Genomic DNA, 19,949 nt, shown 5'->3' with positions numbered 1-19,949 from the left:
AAACATTGTATATCTATGCAAATTGACAGATAATTTACCATTTCACCTGCAAATGTAGTAGTAAACTCGAAATCCCTCCCAATAATACTGAAATTGATGATGAAGGAGAGAAACTTTTTTTTTCAAATTTCTCTCTTTGTGAGTGTTAAAAGAAACTCTTTTGGTGAAGATTCTTCCATCGCTGCTCTCTCCCATCTTGTGCGAAATATCGTTCAAATGATAGCACAGAAAATCAATCACTGCAATTTTTTGAATGTCGACATAGAATACCTAAAGCAAAAAACTCTAGAATTTCAAGAATTTCAGTAAGTTTTTTAATTTCACACGCAGGAAAATGAAAATTTATTAGAATATCGTTCACTCTTTGAAAATTCTTTTGAGAGTTCGGTTGGGATTTACTTCAGTTTTACAGTTTAGTTTACAGTTTGAGAGCTGCCAGATTTGTTCGTTTCAGAAATTACACCAAGTCTGAATCAACCGTCTATGACAAATTCTTGGTTATTTTCCATCACCACGGATGGGGGCGTGCTGGGTAAGGAGGCAGGTATGTTTTCATTTGATATCTGCTTGTGTTTTGCCTTACTGCAATGTTTTGTTTTGACGTGATCTGTGCTGCCAAATTTTCCAAGAATCAAAATCCTGAAAGATACTGGTTCCTTTGACAACACTGGCAACCGCAAGGAGCCAATGGGTACGAAGGACGCTGGAAAACCACAGCTTGATGAATGGTGAGAAGAAGAACAGAACTTAAAAAGGAATAAATCTTTTTGTTTGAGTTGCAGGGAATCTTGTTCAAAGTAGGACGAAACGAGATCCCGTTGCAGGATGATCCGAACGTTGATTTATGTATGTGTCTGAGACAAGTCTGATCTTTAGTGATTTTTAAGAATATATAATGTAGGTTATCTGAGATGAAACATGAGGCAAGAATTGATATATATATATATTTTATAAAAAAAATGCTTTAAAATGCTTCAAATTAAACATATTTTGAATGAATCATGTAGTTTATCGATTTGTTCAAAATGTTATGCATAAAAAATAGAGCTATTTCTTCATCGAAAAAAAAAAACTGACAACCATGTCTGGGCCATGGGACCTTAAGTAACCTCATTAACATGCCGTTTTTATCCTAAAGTACTTGTAAAAGTACACCAAGGGACAATGTTGGGATTATTTTTTTATTAGCATTGAAATATTTGAAACTGTATTTCAATTCTCAAAAACAAATTCAACACTACAATTTTCAATAAATTATATTTATAAAAGGTTAAAAATTATTCCATCCATGGAACGGTTCTTTAAAAAAAAACGGAATAAAAAAAGAACCGCGGTGCTTTTTTTTGGGAGCCAAGGTTCGTTCGCTCTTTTTAATGAACCGGCTCTTTGTGCGGCTCGCTCTTTTTTGCCCACCCCTAGTAACAATTCTACTTAAGTGTCCATAGCACAGACAATGTTGCCAGATTTTGTATAGTAAATAATTAATTGAAAAAATCTTTCTAAAATGAGCAATTCTAGTTAAAAATAGCTGATCATGCTTCGAACAAAACTTAACAAAAAATCACAAGATTGCAGTCTTCTGTTTTTTGTCTTCAACAAACGACAGAGCACCGATTGCCAAACACCGGATGACGTGGGCTTCATTTAGTCCAAAATCTAGAACGGTAATAATTTCTCGTGTTACGCCCTCCCCCCATCCACGTGTTGTAAACATTGTAGTCCCGCGAGAGATACAAAAAGAAAGAGAATCTTCCACCTTCATCGGGGCTAACCCAGAACTGCTCGAACATAGCCTCCATGACCCGCGCGCTTCTCGTAAGTTTTGCTATAGAGGAGCCAATCGGGTAGCAATGATCGAAAATAGATGACCTATTTTTAAGGCCCTGACTCGCGCGCGCGATGGGTACAGCACAATTTATGGCCCTGCTGCTGTTCTCAAAAACTATTCCGCTGAAAACATCATCATCTGTCGATCGTCATCGAAATGAGATACATTTTTTGAGGTTAACTGCCGGCCACCCTGCTTTGTACTACAATACTGCCCCTGATCGCATAAATGTCCCATATGCATTTTCATCGTTTTTGAGTTATTGATGCAGTTTGGTTCAAAATCGTGTGCTCTTTCAAAAGAGCCTATAACATCCAGTACTTTGTTCTAGAAATTAGGAGGAAATCCAGTTTTTTCGCGAAAACTTAACACGTATCCTTATGTGTGGGACAAACTTCAAATGCGTTTTTCTCAGCTTGCTGTTTTTGCATATGGGACATTTATGCGAACATGGGCAGACTAGTTATTGACGGTGGGTAAAAGTCACAAACAAAAACAAAGAGTTGTACCGGGGTGGGGAAGGGAAAAAAGGTGTACTTTTACTTCATTTCAATTAGCAGTGGAGGTTTGCCGACGAGAGAGAGAGAGGACAGGAAGAAAAAGCTGGCGCTCAACATGGCGGCGGTGGCAGATAATTTCACGCAGATAACAAAACGAAATTGCGCGCAAAAAAAACGGCAGCAGCACTATACACAGAGATAAATTATGCTGCGACTCTCACTTGTTTACACATTGGACTGGCACGGCTGGGAGGGGTTGTGTGTTGTGGGCCCCGGGGACAGGAAGTGCCATTGGCGGACATTAGCACTAGCAAAAGTTTATTTTTTTGTTTACTTTTAGAAACTTCAAGTACAGAGAAAATGAGAGTCTGACCAAACAAAAACTGACATTATTGGTCACACACACACATGCACACTTAGATTTTTTTTTACCGAATTCGGTTAACTTTACCGAATATTCAAATGCTGAAAATTTCGGTAAACTGAAAATTACCGAAATCGGTAAAAACTTACCGAAATTCGGTAATGAAGTTCATTGTTGTTCATCGTACAACCAAAATTTAGTAAAATTGTGTTCATTTTGACAGTAAACCAACACCGATCTAAACTTTACCGAGTTTTCAACTACCGAATTCGGTAGAAAACAACTTAGTGTGTAGGCATGAACATTTGTTCAGTTTTCGATTCTGATTTGATAGTTATACATGAAGGTGAGTCTACGAGCTTTCTGTGATACGCTCAATTTAAAAAAAATGTTTCACTAGAACATTGTTTAAAAAAAATCACAATTTATTGCCACAAAAGTCCTGGCACCAAACCTGATCTCATCTCCAAGTTGGTACTGAAGTTATTTCCGCGAGTAAATTGTTTGTATTTTTTTAAAGTCCATCGCACACACTGAACTATTCATAAACCAAAGGAAATTTTGCATGGGTAAGTTTTCAAAAAAAAAAAAACAAACCAAATCAAATGGAAACTTGAAAATATCTAATTAAGAATTCAACAAAAAAAAACTTTCAACAAAATATGACCTTTTCAAAACCTACCCTTGATTACATCCTCCCAAAAAATTACCGGCGGCGGCGTCTGTCGGTGCATTCCGTTGGCACGTGGCCAACCTTGTCAGACACACACAGCTGATAGTTGTCGGGAGGTGCCAAAATTCACTTGAAACGCATCACCGTGTGCGACACAACTATTTACGGGGAGGAGGAAAAATGGCCCTGATCCGATGTCGCCAAAACGAGGATCCGGCTCTTTCGCTGTAGTCTTAGTGCAGCTTGTGGTTTCTTTCGCTGAGATTATTTTCAGGAATTTTAAAGAAGATTATTAGATTGGCCAAAAATCGATGACTTCAGAGCGTGTCCAACTTTGGTCATTTGACAGTTCAGATCCAGCTTTGACATTTCCCCTTTCGCATCAACCGATCCCAATTTGCGACAATGTGCGCCCTTTCCGCAGAAGGCCAAACTCTGAGTTAAAGTTCAGTCACGAGTCCGCTAAGTGAAACCGCGTGATTTCGACCAAATAACTCGCCGTTTTTTCACGTTCAATCTCGCGCGTTTAGCGATGGCGTGGGTGCTGATTTAAGCCCGAATGAAACTTTCTTTTTTCATTCACCGCTGCTCTGTCGAAGGGTATTTCGTCGTCGTCGTCGTCTTCGTCGTGCAGCTGCAATTTTACCCTTCACTCTCTTTTGAAGCCATTTTTTTCCAAAGAAAAAGTCTGCAAACGAAAAACAACATGTTTGTTTGCATAAAATCCACGCGCGAGTACAAATGATAGTGCGCGCGGGGGTGGACACCATGTACTGTCGGCGCGCATTTATTTGTCCATTATTCGATAACTTTCTCGAATCGAGTCTCTCCCCCCCTGAGCCTGCCGCGTTTCCCTAAAATGGACGATTTTAGCTGAAATTTACCGCGGAATAAATCAGTTGCTTTTCATCCTGAGCGCCGCACTTGATTAGGCGAATGGGCTTTAGGGGGAGGAGGGGTTTGTTTATGTTTAGATATGCCCTTTGATTATAGTGTTACTGCCGACGACGTCGGACATGCTTCCTGATGGAAAGTCAATTTCTACTTGTTTGCATAAATGGCGATAGTGACTTTTCCTTTTAACCGGTTTTGTCGTTTGTGACACACAGAAAAAAAAATCATGGTAATATTACATCTAGGAAGGAGTACATTTTTTATGTCAGAAAAAAATTGTAATTTTACCTCTGGAATTGTGTAATTTTACCACTTTTCTGTTGTAATGTCACTTTTTCAGTCTAAATTGAGGTAAAATTACATCATAAAAGAGGTAAATTCAACCTTCCAAAATTACACCTTCCAAATTTACACAATTTTTTTCTGTGCATTATTACTTTAAAAATAGAGAGGTAAATGGAGAATGTGACCAACCATTTTTCTACTAATTTTTAATTCATGTCCCCCAAACTGTTGAGCTGTTTCAAGACCGTTCCAGAGTCTGTTCGATAATTTTGGTCATTCAACTTGGTGAGAACGTTCTACTTCACAGAAATAAATATGTGAATTTACTCGACACGAAAAAAAAACCAATCACATGTAAACTCAGTTGATGTAAACTTGAGTTTCGACGTAAACGGTCATGTTTTTACGTATAATTTGTTGCAAATTTTCATCAAATTGCATTTAAATTTAAATATTTAATGACGTGCAAAAGTATTACATCATAAATGATGTAACATTCGGAAATATTTTTTTTTGTGTAGTTAAACAGTGCTCTCTCTTTATTATAAGGATGTATTATTATCTAGGATGTAGAACCTTCATTAAATTTGGAAAAACATTCCCGAAGACATCACGACCGAGGAAACCCGGATTTGGATCACCCTAATGTACACACCACATCATAATTGATTTGGAGCGTTTGGTACGGTATGTCCACGCATCCTTCCTCTCCCGTTGATTCTGTGAAATGTGATCCGTTCACAGAATCTGTCGTTGCGGTTAATGCAACGCAATAAGTCTGGCTGTTTTAATTATTTTTGAATCTCGAAAATCCGAATGTTGCCACTATTTTTATCAATACCGTTAAGGGGTTACATACATGTAGAAAATCAAAAAAATCATATTTCAGAAAATTTTATAAATCCACTAAAAAGATGGTTTTCATTCACTCCTGAAAGTTTCATGAAGATATTTCATGATTAAACTGAGTAAGAGACGATTTACGTTCAAAATTTGGCCAAGCGCAAAGCGAACTGTCGAACTTTGTGAGCGTTTTTCTCTGAACACCGAGTTGATTTACGGGTGCCACGATATCTCGAGATGGGATGGACCAAATTGGCTGAAATTTGAGATGAAGACTTGCAAGACATATCCCGTGTGCATGACGAAGCCCGATTTTGAAACTTTGCTTTTTAAAAAAATACAAAAATCTAAAACTGGCGATTTTTTATATGAAAAAAATAAAAATATTTTTATCTTTTTATCAAACAAACTTTTTGAAAATCGGGCTTCGTCATGCACACAGGACCGGTTTAACGATGCTTCACCAAAATTTTGAGCCGATTTGGTCAAAGCAGTGTGGAGATATCGTGGCACCCGTTTTTTTTAAACTGCTAACTTAAAATGGCTATATCTCGGCAATGATACAACCAAATATCTTCAAATTCATTTTGATAATAGTTCAAAATATGTATTTTAATGCCCTTAAAACATAATTAAAAAAAAGTTTAATTTTGTGCCTAAACCAACCTCTTACATTTTTTTCGATTCACATGTATGTAACCCCTTAAGACTCAATTATTCAAAGCCTCGATTATCCGACGGTTTATTTGGGCCCAAACCTTTTTTTAATATGTTTTTAATTTTCTTACTTTTACGAGTTCTGCGACCCCAATTTAGTCAAATTTGAATATTTGATTGCCTTTAAAATTGATTAATACAATTTTGCAATATGTTATCATCGCCATTTTGGCCGCCATCTTGGATTTAAACATTCTAAATTGTTTTAGATTAGTTAATGTGTCATAATTAAGCTGGATCATCAGAAATAAAACAAAGAAAACGACTTTTTTTTTCGTGATGCGATTAGGCAGGTACAAATTGTATTTAAAGTTTTTGTCACCCCCCCCCCCCCCCCCCCCCTCTTAAAATATGGCCCGAAAAATAAGGAGGCAAAACATTTTTTCAAAAAACATTAAAATTTCAATGGAAGTTTAATTGCAATCAGCTGAAATCAATTGAAAATGCATACCCCTGCGATTAGAATCACTTTTAGCATGTTTGAGATGATTTAAAAATCTTTTCATTTCATTTCATTTATTTATTTCGTTGTTTAAGCATAATTGGTGTGAAATTACAATCCTTAGCTGAGATGTGGACAACCTTTCAACAGCTGATTAATTCAAAGTTGGGAACAGAGTTTCGGGTGCTTAATGAATCGAGTAAATCTACTGAAGGAAAACGGTTACAAAATAACCTTCGAAATAGCTAAAAATCTTTTGAATTTTAGAAAATTTTCGATGTTTAAGTTGCCAAAACTTTTTTTTCGCTAAAATTTTTGTTTTCGTCAAATCTTACATTTTTTGAAAACTAATGATTGCAAATGATGCATTTTAAAACACTTTTTCCATGCATATGTTGAAACTATGGCTTGTTATGTCAATATTTATATTTTTTGATTAGTGATCAAATAATAATAAAAAAAATAACAAAGCGTTTTAATTTTTTTTTGGGTAGTGATTCGATTATCCGAAGTCCCATACAAACCTTCGGATAATCGAACTTCGTATAATCGAAACTTCGAATAATCGAGGCTTCGGATAATCGAGTCTGGACTGTACTGTGAACGAGCGGAGAGGATAAATCTCGAAATGGCCGAGAGTATTATCCTCATGGTTCATTTTCCAGAAAGTTCGCCGTTGAAAAAAAGTGTCGCTATCGAGAATCGAACGCAAGACCTTTGGCTTATCGAACCGCGCCTTTGCCGTATCGGCCACCATGGTTCGATGACTGAGTGACGGTAATTTGTCCATATAAGCCACTCAATGGGATGAACTGTTGCAATGAACGAATGAACACGATTTGTTGTTGTTGTAAACGCGAGAGGAGTATACTCTTGCAAAAAAGTACTTTCCTCTCGTTTCAATTCGGAAGGACTATCCGCTTGTTCTTTAATTGTGGGTGTATGGACCGATTTCGCTTTAGTTAGCCGGCTGTATCTCTGAGACTATTCCAACAAAATTGGAATAAGTGGTAATTTTAAGAAAGGTGATAAAATTTCTTTCCTTATTACTTTTTTTTTTTTGAAAACTTTCAACATTTGCTGTTAAATGAAAGCTCTTACGAAACTTGCAGTTCGTGGATATGTCTTTTGTGTTTTAGAAACTATTTGTAGGGTTGGGCGTGGCCGTATCACTACAACCTGAAACTTAGTCCAATTGTGTTAGACGACCTATGGAATGTTAACATCAATATTTCTTTCAGGGGATTTCCCATCTGGAAAATTAGAATAGATTTACTTTTTAATATTATCAGATTAATTAAAATTAATTAAGTGTTAAGTGTGGTGAACATATTTATGTCGATTGCAGTTACTACTGACATTTCTGAACACTACTCAGAATAAACTGAGGCCTTTTTTATCACTGTTAACCTTGTTACTAAATTTAACTGGCCATTCCACCAGCGTCCCAGGAATCGTATCACTCCACGAAACCACGAGCAACACGAGGTTCAATCAACACCAAAAATAGCGCCAGGCGATGATGACTCGTCCCCGCTCTGTTCAGAGCCAGCCCAGTCATTCTTTGATTGCGTAAATCGTTTATAGAACCCCGGCAGACCTGATGATTTCGGACGACGCTGCGCAATAAGACCAGTCGCGGCGAGAAGTTGTTGCTTGCGGGCGATAAGGAATTTTTCGTGTGTATTATGCTAAGCAAGGGCAAACAACGCTTGCTGCTGGAACGTGGCGCTTATCGAAGCAAAGCGATTCGCCCGCCATCACGAGAGTTTTGAACCTTTGACCTCGACCAGGATGTTACGGAAAGTCCACGTGCCTCCGAAACCTGCGAAAGATTTTGCTCTCTTAAGCTTTCACCGGCAGCAGTTGCACAAGGAGAAAGGTTCACCTTTTCCTCCGCTCCAAAAGGTCTCACGTTGCGCCAGAACGCCCAACAAAGGCAACAACGCTAGTTCAAGGATAAATTAGACGTCAGATGTTCACGTTACAAAGTATGTTCAGCTTCTGTGAGGCAAAACCCGGGTGTGATGGAAGGATTCGGTCGGTGGTGGTAGCAGCAGCAGAGGCACACAAGCGAAGCGAGAGTTCTTTTGCTCCAAATATATAATGTACACCACCCGAATAGCCTCTTTTTCGTCCTTACAGTGTTCAGTCTCGTACATAGCTACACGTGTAGCGACGAGATACTGAAGCAGAAGAGAGAGAAAGAGAGACTGCCGAGGTTATAAGGACGATTTTATTTGTTAGGACGAAATCGAATGCTTGCAGCAACTCTGTCAGTGACTGCGTCGTGTGAGTGTGTCTGTTCTGCGGGAACGGGTTGTATCCTTAGGGTATAACCCCACCCCCACTAGTTCCACTGAGCTGGGGGAATCTCTGGCGTAGACACCGCTCATATCAGCCAGTAGAGCTGAGCTGAGCTTTTCACAACTCTGCTTCCCGTTGAGACAGCGACTACCTGCTTTGGACAAGTCAGTCTCGAGTTGGGTTGAGGAGCTGAACTAACGTGTGCTGCTGGTGATGAGGACTCAGCACGGACTAGAACTCACCCCCGTAACTGCAAGGTAGTTCGTGTATCTACCCGGAGTTGAGCAGCTGCTGAGATGGCACTGAACCGGAATAATGCTAGCTAAGCACTGCTGTGGCACGCGAGAGTGGTATCTATTGGGTGGAAAAAGGGTTGTTTTTTGGGGGTTGTGAAAGTGGTTGGAAAACTATTTCTTATGAGATCAACGTGATAACTGTGCTATCACGGTGAGTGGTGGAGTTTGTTGAAATTTTAGAACTTTTTTTAATATTCTAATAGAAGTTTATGCAACAAGTTGCAAAAAGAGGATTTTTTCAGCACGAGTCGTACATTTATCCAACGAGGTTCACCGAGTTGGATAAATACGAAGAGTGCTGAAAAAATCAAGTTTTGCAACGAGTTCCATACAACATTTTTTGCAATTCCGAAAAACACCCATTGAGTGAAATTTTAAATCAAATTTTCATGTATTTTGTCAATAAATCTTTTAAATCAAAAAAATGTTGAAAAGTGTTACTTTTCGAAACAAGTGCTGAAAAGTTCAACTAGAACTTTTCAGCATTTATTTTGAAAAGTGTTGCTATTCGATTCTGTTATTTTTGGTACAGAAAAGTAGGCTTTTTCGTCGTTCAAGAATGACAGGAAAAGTAAGTAGTTTCACGACGGAATTGCAAAAATATTATTTAGTGTTTCATCCAATCCAAAATTCGTAGGTCGACTGCGAAATTTAAGAAAAATGTAATATTTTTAAACCATCGTTTAAGACCACTTTAAAAACAGTTTTAATAAATGATTTTTGCATTTTTTTTTAGGAAAGAAATACCATCCATGATTTTTTTTGAGGGTTTTGGCAACATCTTAGGCAAAAAAATTGAACGAAAAAAAATCATGACATCATCTTCAAATTTTATTTTTAAAGTTAAAAATGTAAAAATCTCATAAAAGTGGCGAATTTTTTTTTCAGTGTATTTTTTTCAGAAAGCCCGTCCAATTTTCTACAAGTTTGTCTTTGAGCATTTTTTGAAAAAATGCCACAGCAATACCAAAAATTAAAAAAAAAATTATTTAAATAGCTTACGCTTTTCTCAAATGTCATTCTCGAGTGCAATTGGCTCCATATACACTTAGATTCCTTCAGAATTTTATGCATTTTAGGTAAATCTGTGTTTGGGATGTGAACTTCCAGCGGAAAATTTAATGTCTACTAGATACTTGAAATTGACGTCAATTTTAAAGGAATGCAATGTTTTGGGAAAACTGATTCAATTTGAAAACATGTTTAAAATATAACCTTATTTCAAAAGTTAATTTAGAGTGCCAGCGTTGGTGGTATTCTACAAAATATCGCATAAATAAGATACAATGCCTTTACAAATTTTATTTCAAGTTTAAATCAATTTCTTGAAAATCGAGGGGAAAAAATTTGCAGGAAATCAAAATTATCATTGAAAAAACTTAAAGAATTAATTGTGAACTTTTTAAAATACATTGTAAAACTTTTATTTTTTTTTGTATTTTTAATCAAATAGTTAGACTTTAAGAAAAAACGACACAAACCTTAAGGAAAAAAAAAATATTTTTATTAATTCATTGAATTTTGCAAATTTTTGGTAGTAGATTAACTGTAATAATGTATACAGCATTTAATGATACCCCAAAAATGCGATAAACTGCCGATGTTCGCATAGATGTCCCATATGCAAAAACAGCAAGCTGAGAAAAACGCATTTGAAGTTTGTCCCACACATAAGGCTACGTGTTAAGTTTTCGCGAAAAAACTGGATTTCCTCCTGATTTCAAGAACAAAGTACTGCATGTTGAAGGCTCTTTTGAAAGAGCACACGATTTTGAACCAAACTGCATCAATAACTCAAAAACGATGAAAATGCATATGGGACATTTATGCGATCAGAGGCAGTAAAGTTCTTTGGAAATATTCAATCCAAGATAGTGGTCAAAAAGAGATTGATGAAATATTGAGAAAATGCATTGATAATATAACATGGAATAAACCCGTTTAATTTGACAAAAATTGGGTCATAATATTTAGGTCATAGATCTAGGGTTTTTTCTCAAAATTTATTTTCCCTAAAAGAGCACTCAGCTAGCAAAATCTAAACTTAGAAACATGTACCCTCCCTGTAAAGGCTTTTGAATTCATCTCAGTTGAATGGTTCTCCAAATCACTGAATTCCAAATGTAACATCCTGGAGCAAAACTGTTCATGTTCATGTCGAAGGTGAGAAAAAAAAAGTTTTTTTCTTCATGATTCTGGAATCCTAATCTGGACTGCAAGTGCAAACTTACTGAAGACACCAAATCGATCAGAAAAACCATTCTCTAGGCACAGATTTAAAAAACCCGATTTAATCCCACCAGGGGTGAGATAGAGCCTTTCTTACTAAAGAATATAACATCTCTCAATTCACAACATCGACTTGATACAAAAAATCTTATGATGAAAGCAAGGTATTATTAATGATGTGTTTTCTAAAAGAAATTGAAAATGCAATTTTCACCTATCGAATATTTTTAATCGTACAAATTCTTAGCTTCCAATGCGCAAGTGACGACACACATCGCGGTTTTGGTTTTCTAGTTTTGGTACGAGCCCAAAAACCGAACAAAGCAGGCGTAAAGCAAAACCGAGTTAACCGCACAGTGGGAAGCTTGCCATTCAGCGTCTACGAAAGTGAGAGAGTCAGAGATAGATATTTTTACAACCTCACCACTACACACTCAATCGCAATACCTTAGGTAGATGGCGTCGCGAGCATTGAAAACTTTGAAAACGATATAAAGCTTAGAAGCTTCGAAAGCTCCTATTGGAATCCAATGAACTCTGTTAAATAAAACGACACGACAAATGAAGCCTACTTAAAGGCGATTTTAGGAGCATACGGGAAACAAATTGATTGTACCCGGATGAATGTCCTATGTCAAAAAAGTTTTTGCATAAACATTGGACAGTTATGCAAAAACGGACAGAGCAAAAGAAACCGAAAAGCTACGATATCTGACATGTTGAAGGAAACATCGGTAGACAAGCTACTACGAACGAGTATAAGCCGAGCCAAAACATATGCGCCAGCATTCTCGCGCCAGTATTCGAAGCTCAACTTGACAACTTGTCGACTTGGCGACGAAGCGTCGAAAATCGATGCAGTGTGATGTTTAACGCTTTTTCGGTTTAAAATTCATGCTGAATCGACATATTTACGAAGCTGGAAATGACGTCCTGGCTTAAAGTAAAACCTATACCTTTCTTTAGTAAGAAAGGCAAAAAGTAAATCGTTCTAAAAATTGATCGGGATTGCCGATCGATGTCGAATTTGTTTCAGATGCTAACTCATGGTCTGTACTATGAATGTAGCAAGAAATTTCGAATAAAATCAGAAATGAAAAATGTTGGCGAAGGTCACCAGGTGGGTTTTTACCTTTTTTTAGGGATTTTGTTTCTTATGGTAGGTCAATCAAACGGCTCTTAACTCCAGAACCATATTATGAATCTGGATGAAAATTTGGGAGGTTGTAGGGCTCGAAAAATGCAATTTTTGAGATAAATAAAAGGTATGAAAATGAAAAATTTTGACCATATTTTCATTTGAAAACTGTGTATTTTCTGGAAAAGTCTAGACACATCCGAAAACAAATGGATATTTCGAAATTTGCGCGGCAACTCGCCCAGGTTCAGCACACTAGCTTTCATCTGCATTTAGGAGAATTGAAATCGGATTTATGGGAGCTGAGAACGGCGCGACACAAAATTTTGCAAAATTTTACCACATACGAACATCACTCGACCTCCACGGAATTTATTTTCTCAAAATTCGAGGGTTCGAGATAGACGAGTTCTGTCAAGGTGAATCGATAGAGCGTCGAAAATCGATGCAGTGTGATTTTTTAGCGATTTTTCGGTTTAAAATTCATGCTGAATCGACATATTTACGAAGCTGGAAATGACGTCCTGGCTTAAAGTAAAACCTATACCTTTCTTTAGTAAGAAAGGCAAAAATATATACAATTATTGCAAGGAAATCTGGACAATTTTTTTGGAGACTTTCATTGACGAACCAAAAATGCAAAATGGTCATAAAGAAGCCTTCGAAAAGTTCTTGATTTTTTTTTTGTTAAAATCTGGCCGAAAAATTCTTTTATCATGATGTTTAGAAAAACATGAACTGCTCGTAGTTTTAAATAAAAAAAACAAAAGTCTATTCAGAAGTAATCCTTTTTTTATTTACATAACAATCCACTGGATTAAATATCAATTTACTTAAATAGATTGCAAACAATTGAAATCTTCAAAATATTTTTACCTCAAATTTCACCAACCACTCCCACCGTGTCCGACAAGCTTTTCCCCCAAAAAGTGGCAGCACCAGATTCCGAGACCAGCAACACTCGCTGCTCGAAGGGAAAAAGTTCAAGTTCCCCAACCCTAAATCACCCTGCCATGCTACAGCAGCGTCTGCGGCAAGACTCGTTTTCTCATCGCAGATCGGTTCGCTTTTTTCTTTCTTCCCTGGACCAACCGATGCTCTGAAACCAGTCCTCAGTCACAACAACAGTAACTTCTCTCCTATTGCTTGAGCTTCAGCTAGGGTCCTTAGTTCGGTTAGTTGGGTTGACTGACGAGCAGTGGTTTCCAGCAGCAGCAGCAGCAGGGAAAACTTTGGAAAAGTATTTCTTCTGCAGCCTTCGTCCTTCCGCTTGTGACCTCGCTGCTCAGGGGTTGTCCTCGACATTTTTCCACTTCTCCATGAGCTCCCGGAGGTCGACAAAACCAGATCAGACGTCGTACCGTACTGAACACACTCTCCTCTTCTGGCAGCGTGCATCTCTTCTGTGGTGGCTTCACCCTCCTCCAAAGAGTCGTCGTCGTCGACTCGTTTCTGCCAACAGTCCAAAAGAAAGAGTATTGCGAAACTCGTCTTCCCTTTCCAAGAGGTGGTACACTTTTTTCCTCTGCGCCTCGTTTTACATATTTTATGCTTTTTCTCTGCACCTCTTCCAACACACTCCGGCTTCGACTTCCCAAAATCCCTTCCTGGGAGGCGTTGTGATGGCTCGACTGTGAAGCCAACGCAAAAGCACAAACCACCCTCGCTACGCTGCTTTGTGCGGCTTTCGAGGAAGTACATACCGAACGAAGGAAGGAAAATATAATTTCCCCGGGCAGTTTTTCCTTTCGTTTTTCTTTCTTTTTTCGATGCAGCAACGGCACTCAACCCCCCCACGTCAAATGCCTTCACCAGTGGTGGTGGGGGTAGTCTGAGTACACGTGAGTTTTCTCCCCTTCCCTCGGAACAACCGGGGGAACAGCGCAACAACCAACAGGAATTGTTGGGGACGACTTCAAATTCAATAGCTGAAGTTCACACCCGCAGACGGGTGTATGGTTGCTGCAGCCCGAGCGGGAAAAGTCGTCGTCGTCATCGGGAAATTTCTTTCCTAAAGGGGACACGAAGTTCTTTGGTGAAAATGGATCGATCGAAGAAAGGTTTCTGTTTGTAGTGAATCCCACAAAGAATTGCAGACGATTTTTGTCGCAGATTTAGGGATTTTGTTTTGGGGGAAGCAATAAAGGTTTCAGCGTTTGTTGAACATCAAGAAGCATTCGAAATTTTTCTTCGTGTTTGACTCGAGAAGATACTTTCTGTTGGATTTAAAGCATTTCGTCGCTGTCGTGCTAACTTGTCACACGTGCATTTTGGGCCAAATTGAGTTAAGTACGCCATTTTGTGCAACTAACAATGCCGCACCTTTTGGCCTTCAGTGAGCTCCAAAATTTGATTACAATTCTGAGATACTGTACTTCGAACTGTTTTGTCCCGGCCTTGTGGATCAATCGGACCGCGCACTGGACTCATACTCCAGAGGTCGACGGTTCTAATCCCGCGGCGAGCGCTCTAAAAATTCTTTGTGTAAATATTAGAGTGTAACGAAAATGACTTTTTGGCGGGGCATTCAGGGGTTTGTTCCGGTGGGCATACTGAGCCCAAATCCCAAATAGGAGCTTGATTGGACGTAACAGGAGCTGGCGCTCCGCCCTTCAATTTTAAATGGGATTTAACCCGTAAAAAAAATATTTTTTTCAAAAATGTCACTTTTTGAGGCACTTTGGCCACTGAAGCGTTTATTTTCAACATCATTGACGTGTAGGCCAGATCCTTGCGCATCTTTTGGTTTATATAACATTGAAGTTTGGAGAACCCTGGAGCTCGGTACAGACCTTCAAAGTATGACATTTTTTCGAAAAATCGGTCCAAGCAAAATCATATGGCGTCTCGGGCGTCGCGACGTGCATATCATTTTTGCCGGGGCCGATTTTCTGAAAAAATGCCAAACTTTGCAGGTCTGTACCGAGCTCCAGGGTGCTCCAAATTTCAATGTTATAAATACCAAAAGATGCGAAAGAATCTGGCCTACACGCCAATGATGTTGAAAATAAACGCTTCAGTGGCCAAAGTGCCTCAAAAAGTGACATTTTTGAAAAAATATTAATTTGCGGGTTAAATCCCATTTAAAATTGAAGGGCGGAGCGCCAGCTCCTGTTACGTCCAATCAAGCTCATATTTGGGATTTGGGCTCAGTTGCCCACCGGAACAAATCCCTGAATGCCCGCCAAAAAGTCATTTTTGTTACATCCTAGTAAATATGGGTATTCGGCGCCGTCGCTCCGTGCCATACTTTCATAACTTAGGAGCCCAGGGCGGCGAAGTCCTTGTAGATTAAAAGGAAGACACTAGTGGTTGGTACTAGCAATGGTGACCGACAGCTATAAAGTTAACTTCGTTTTTTTCGTACTTCTAACTGTTATACTCATTAGAATGGTCTTTCAATTACCTTTCCTACGCTAAGTCGGATGATGGATTTGGACATAGTTTTCATTCAGATGAGTGCGATCCGGTTTCAAAAAAGTATATCAGTTATGTAGTTATGACCGCTTATATTATGTCCACTTTCATAACATAAGCATTCATAACTTGAGACAGGGTTGCCAGATCTTCAAACTTTTAGATTCATGTCAAACGATAGGTTGGATGATGCTTCCGGACATATTGTTCATACAGATAAGGGAGATCCGGCTTAAAAAACACGAATATCACTCAAGTGGTCATAACTTGAGACAGGGTTGCCAGATCTCCAAACATTTGGTTTCGTTGTGAAAATCTGTAATTTCTATCCAACGATGGGTCTGATGATGAATCCGGACATAATTTCCATACAGATAAAATGGAAGATATTAAAAAAGTACAAAAGTATCACTGAATTGGTCAAAACTCGAGACAGGGTTGCCAGATCTTCAAAATTTTAGACTCTTTGGTAAGGTCTTTCAAATACCTATCTCGGATACAAATTTTGATTTGACTAAAAATAAATGTGTACAATGTTTGGAAAAAATATTCCTAACAAACTTGAAATTCTAAATTAGACAAGCCTTTTCCCACAAATTGAGGTTTCCCCTCATACTCACCCCAAACGCCTCGCCGGATGTCGCAGCTTCCTCGCTGGAACAATCATCAGATTGCATGTGCCGCTGCTGCTGCTTCCACTTCTGCTCAGAAGAAAGCTCAACAGCCTTGCTCTAATTACGGGCAGGCTCATTTGGCAAAAATGTCAATAATTTACCCAGCCGCGCAAAGAAGAACGAAATAACAAAAAAAAACCTTAAAATCCTAATCCAAACACAAACAAGTTGTTCTACTTTCACAAGATCTCCCCGCGATCGGAACCCCCGAATAAAAACAGATGGTACTACTGTTTGTACTAAATTGCGGTGGCGAAGGCGACGGCAATTAAAACCGGAGCACATCCAAAACCAATACGTTCCACGTCTCGCGTCTCGATTAGACTCGCAGAAGCTGCCAGTTCAAGCCATACGGCTCCCCCTTCCTAACATGGAGCGACGCGCAAGGTCAAGTAGCAATCGCAATCACGATTCGTTTAGTACAAACTCGTGCGTAATAAACACAGTAATTAACGGTCCCCGAGATAGTACTAACGGGAGACTGTGTGGTTTCGCGGGGAGGACGGACGGACGAAGGGGCAACGTGACGTGTCGATTGTCGAGAAACAATCTGGAACTGGTGTGTTGGAAGTTCTCTCGATGGGACTGTGCAAGCTGACAAAACTACAAACACTCCACCGCTGTTTACTTCCTTATCGCGCGCGAGCTCACACCACTTACAACAAACAAGCACGCGCTTAGTACACCCCTTCATTAGTACACCCGTGCTGTGCTGTTTGTGGTTGTGTGTGTGTGGCATCGAGCGATTTGTACCTTGACGAAACCCTCTTCCGGCTTTGTGCTGAAAACTGTATACTTAGCCGCGATCCGTTAGCTCTGACTTAGTGGCTGACCCCCCCGTTCGATCGACGATCGACGTTTTAAGGTTAGATCGGGACTGAACAATGTTTAGATTGATTTGCCTGTTGGTGTGTGGTGTGCGAGTAAGAACGGTAAATATACGAAGTATTTGTACAGAAATGTGAGCGATAAGTGATTGGAGCAGTTCTCTACGATTTCGGTCATTCGATTTTTTTTGTATTTTTTAATCCGGCTGAAACTTTTTTGGTGCCTTCGGTATGCCCAAAGAAGCCATTTTGCATCATTAGTTTGTCCATATAATTTTCCATACAAATTTGGCAGCTGTCCATACAAAAATGATGTATGAAAATTCAAAAATCTGTATCTTCTGAAGGAAATTTTTGATCGATTTGGTGTCTTCGGCAAAGTTGTAGGTATGGATACGGACTACACTGGAAAAAAATGATACACGGTAAAAAAAATTTGGTGATTTTTTTATTTAACTTTTTATCACTAAAACTTGATTTGCAAAAAAACACTATTTTTATTTTTTTTTATTTTTTGATATGTTTTAGAGGACATAAAATGCCAACTTTTCAGAAATTTCCAGGTTGTGCAAAAAATCATTGAGCGAGTTATGAATTTTTGAATCAATACTGATTTTTTCAAAAAATCGAAAAATTGGTCGAAAAAATTTTTCAACTTCATTTTTCGATGTAAAATCGAATTTGCAATCAAAAAGTACTCAAGTGAAATTTTGATAAAGTGCACCGTTTTCATGTTAAATCCATTTTTAGGTGACTTTTTTGAAAATAGTCGCAGTTTTTCATTTTTTAAAAATAGTGCACATGTTTGCCCACTTTTGAAAAAAATATTTTTGAAAAGCTGAGAAAATTCTCTATATTTTGCTTCTTCAGACTTTGTTGATACGACTTTTAGTTGCTTAGATATTGCAATGCAAAGGTTTAAAAACAGGAAAATTGATGTTTTCTAAGTCTAACCCAAACAGCCCACCATTTTTCAATGTCGATATCTCAGCAACTAATGGTCCGATTTTCAATGTTAATATATGAAACATTTGTAAAATTTTCCGATCTTTTCGAAAACAATATTTTCAAAATTTTCAAATCAAGACTAACATTTTAAAAGGGCGTAATATTGAATGTTTAGCCCTTTTGAAATGTTAGGCTTGATTTGAAAATTTTGAAAATATTGTTTTCGAAAAGATCGGAAAATTTTACAAATGTTTCATATATTAACATTGAAAATCGGACCATTAGTTGCTGAGATATCGACATTGAAAAATGGTGGGCTGTTTGGGTGAGACTTAGAAAACATCAATTTTCCTGTTTTTAAACCTTTGCATTGCAATATCTCAGCAAATAAAGGTCAAATCAACAAAGTCCGAAGAAGCAAAATATAGAGAATTTTCTCAGCATTTCAAAAATATTTTTTTAAAAGTGGACAAACATGTGCACTATTTAAAAAAAAAGAAAAACTGCGACTATTTTCAAAAAAGTCACCTAAAAATGGATTTAACATGAAAACGGTGCACTTTATCAAAATTTCACTTGAGTACTTTTTGATTGCAAATTCGATTTAACATCGAAAAGTGAAGTTGAAAAATTTTTTCGACCAATTTTTCGATTTTTTGAAAAAATCAGTATTGATTCAAAAATTCATAACTCGCTCAATGATTTTTTGCACAACCTGGAAATTTCTGAAAAGTTGGCATTTTATGTCCTCTAAAACATATCAAAAAATAAAAAAAAATAAAAATAGTGTTTTTTTGCAAATCAAGTTTTAGTGATAAAAAGTTAAATAAAAAAATCACCAAATTTTTTTTACCGTGTATCATTTTTTCCAGTGTAGTCCGTATCCATACCTACAACTTTGCCGAAGACACCAAATCGATCAAAAAATTCCTTCAAAAGATACAGATTTTTGAATTTTCATACATCATTTTTGTAAGGACAGCTGCCAAATTTGTATGGAAAATTATATGGACAAACTAATGATGCAAAATGGCTTCTTTGGGCATACCGAAGGCACCAAAAAAGTTTCAGCCGGATTAAAAAATACAAAAAATAAAATTGAAGAAAAAAGACCGATTTCGTAGAGAATTGCTCATTGATATCAGTCAGTGTGAGTTATTGATAAAATGTTTTTCGGGAGTTGAAATTACGACATGTTGATTGACTGCCGAGTGAACTTACTGAAAATTAAAGTATTTTGGTATTTTGATCACTTCATAAGGCATTATTTTTCAAAGTTGATGTGAGTAATTCTCGCTGAAACTAAGTACTCTGTACTCTGGTGGAAATTTCGGTTGATCGCTTTGACAAATATCAGGATAATGATTTACAAAATAGATAAAACAGAGTACAGAGAAAAAGTTTTCACTTGTAATGCAAACCCTCGAAAAAAATATAACTTGAAACGACTAATTCAATGGTTTCAAAACAGTATTCCAGGCATACATTTTTGAAATGTTTCTAAATATCTATATTTTGGTGTAAATATATTTCAAGCAGGTTTTATTTGTGCCTGTACAACTCAAAG

The 19,949-nt window shown here is 37.8% G+C and overlaps 1 protein-coding gene across 3 annotated transcripts in view; it reads right to left on the bottom strand.

Annotated features, from left to right (window-relative positions):
• LOC120426255 (protein roadkill) overlaps nucleotides 1-19,949 on the bottom strand; it is a 101,062-nt gene that overhangs the window by 37,805 nt on the left and 43,308 nt on the right. Inside the window, exon 1 of one of the 3 annotated variants that reach the window (XM_039590991.2) lies at nucleotides 16,554-16,844. The exons of the other annotated variants lie outside the window; for them this stretch is intronic. Within the exon in view, the coding sequence (XP_039446925.2) occupies nucleotides 16,554-16,684 (131 nt within the window). The 5' untranslated portion in view covers nucleotides 16,685-16,844. Of the gene's footprint in view, nucleotides 1-16,553; nucleotides 16,845-19,949 lie in introns of those variants that run through there. 3 annotated transcript variants of the gene reach the window in all.

Source organism: Culex pipiens, chromosome 1 (genome assembly GCF_016801865.2).
Source record: "Culex pipiens pallens isolate TS chromosome 1, TS_CPP_V2, whole genome shotgun sequence".
Taxonomy (NCBI): Eukaryota; Metazoa; Arthropoda; class Insecta; order Diptera; family Culicidae; genus Culex; species Culex pipiens.
The sequence above is the reverse complement of the archived record's forward strand: the minus strand, read 5'-3'. Positions and strand labels throughout refer to the sequence as shown.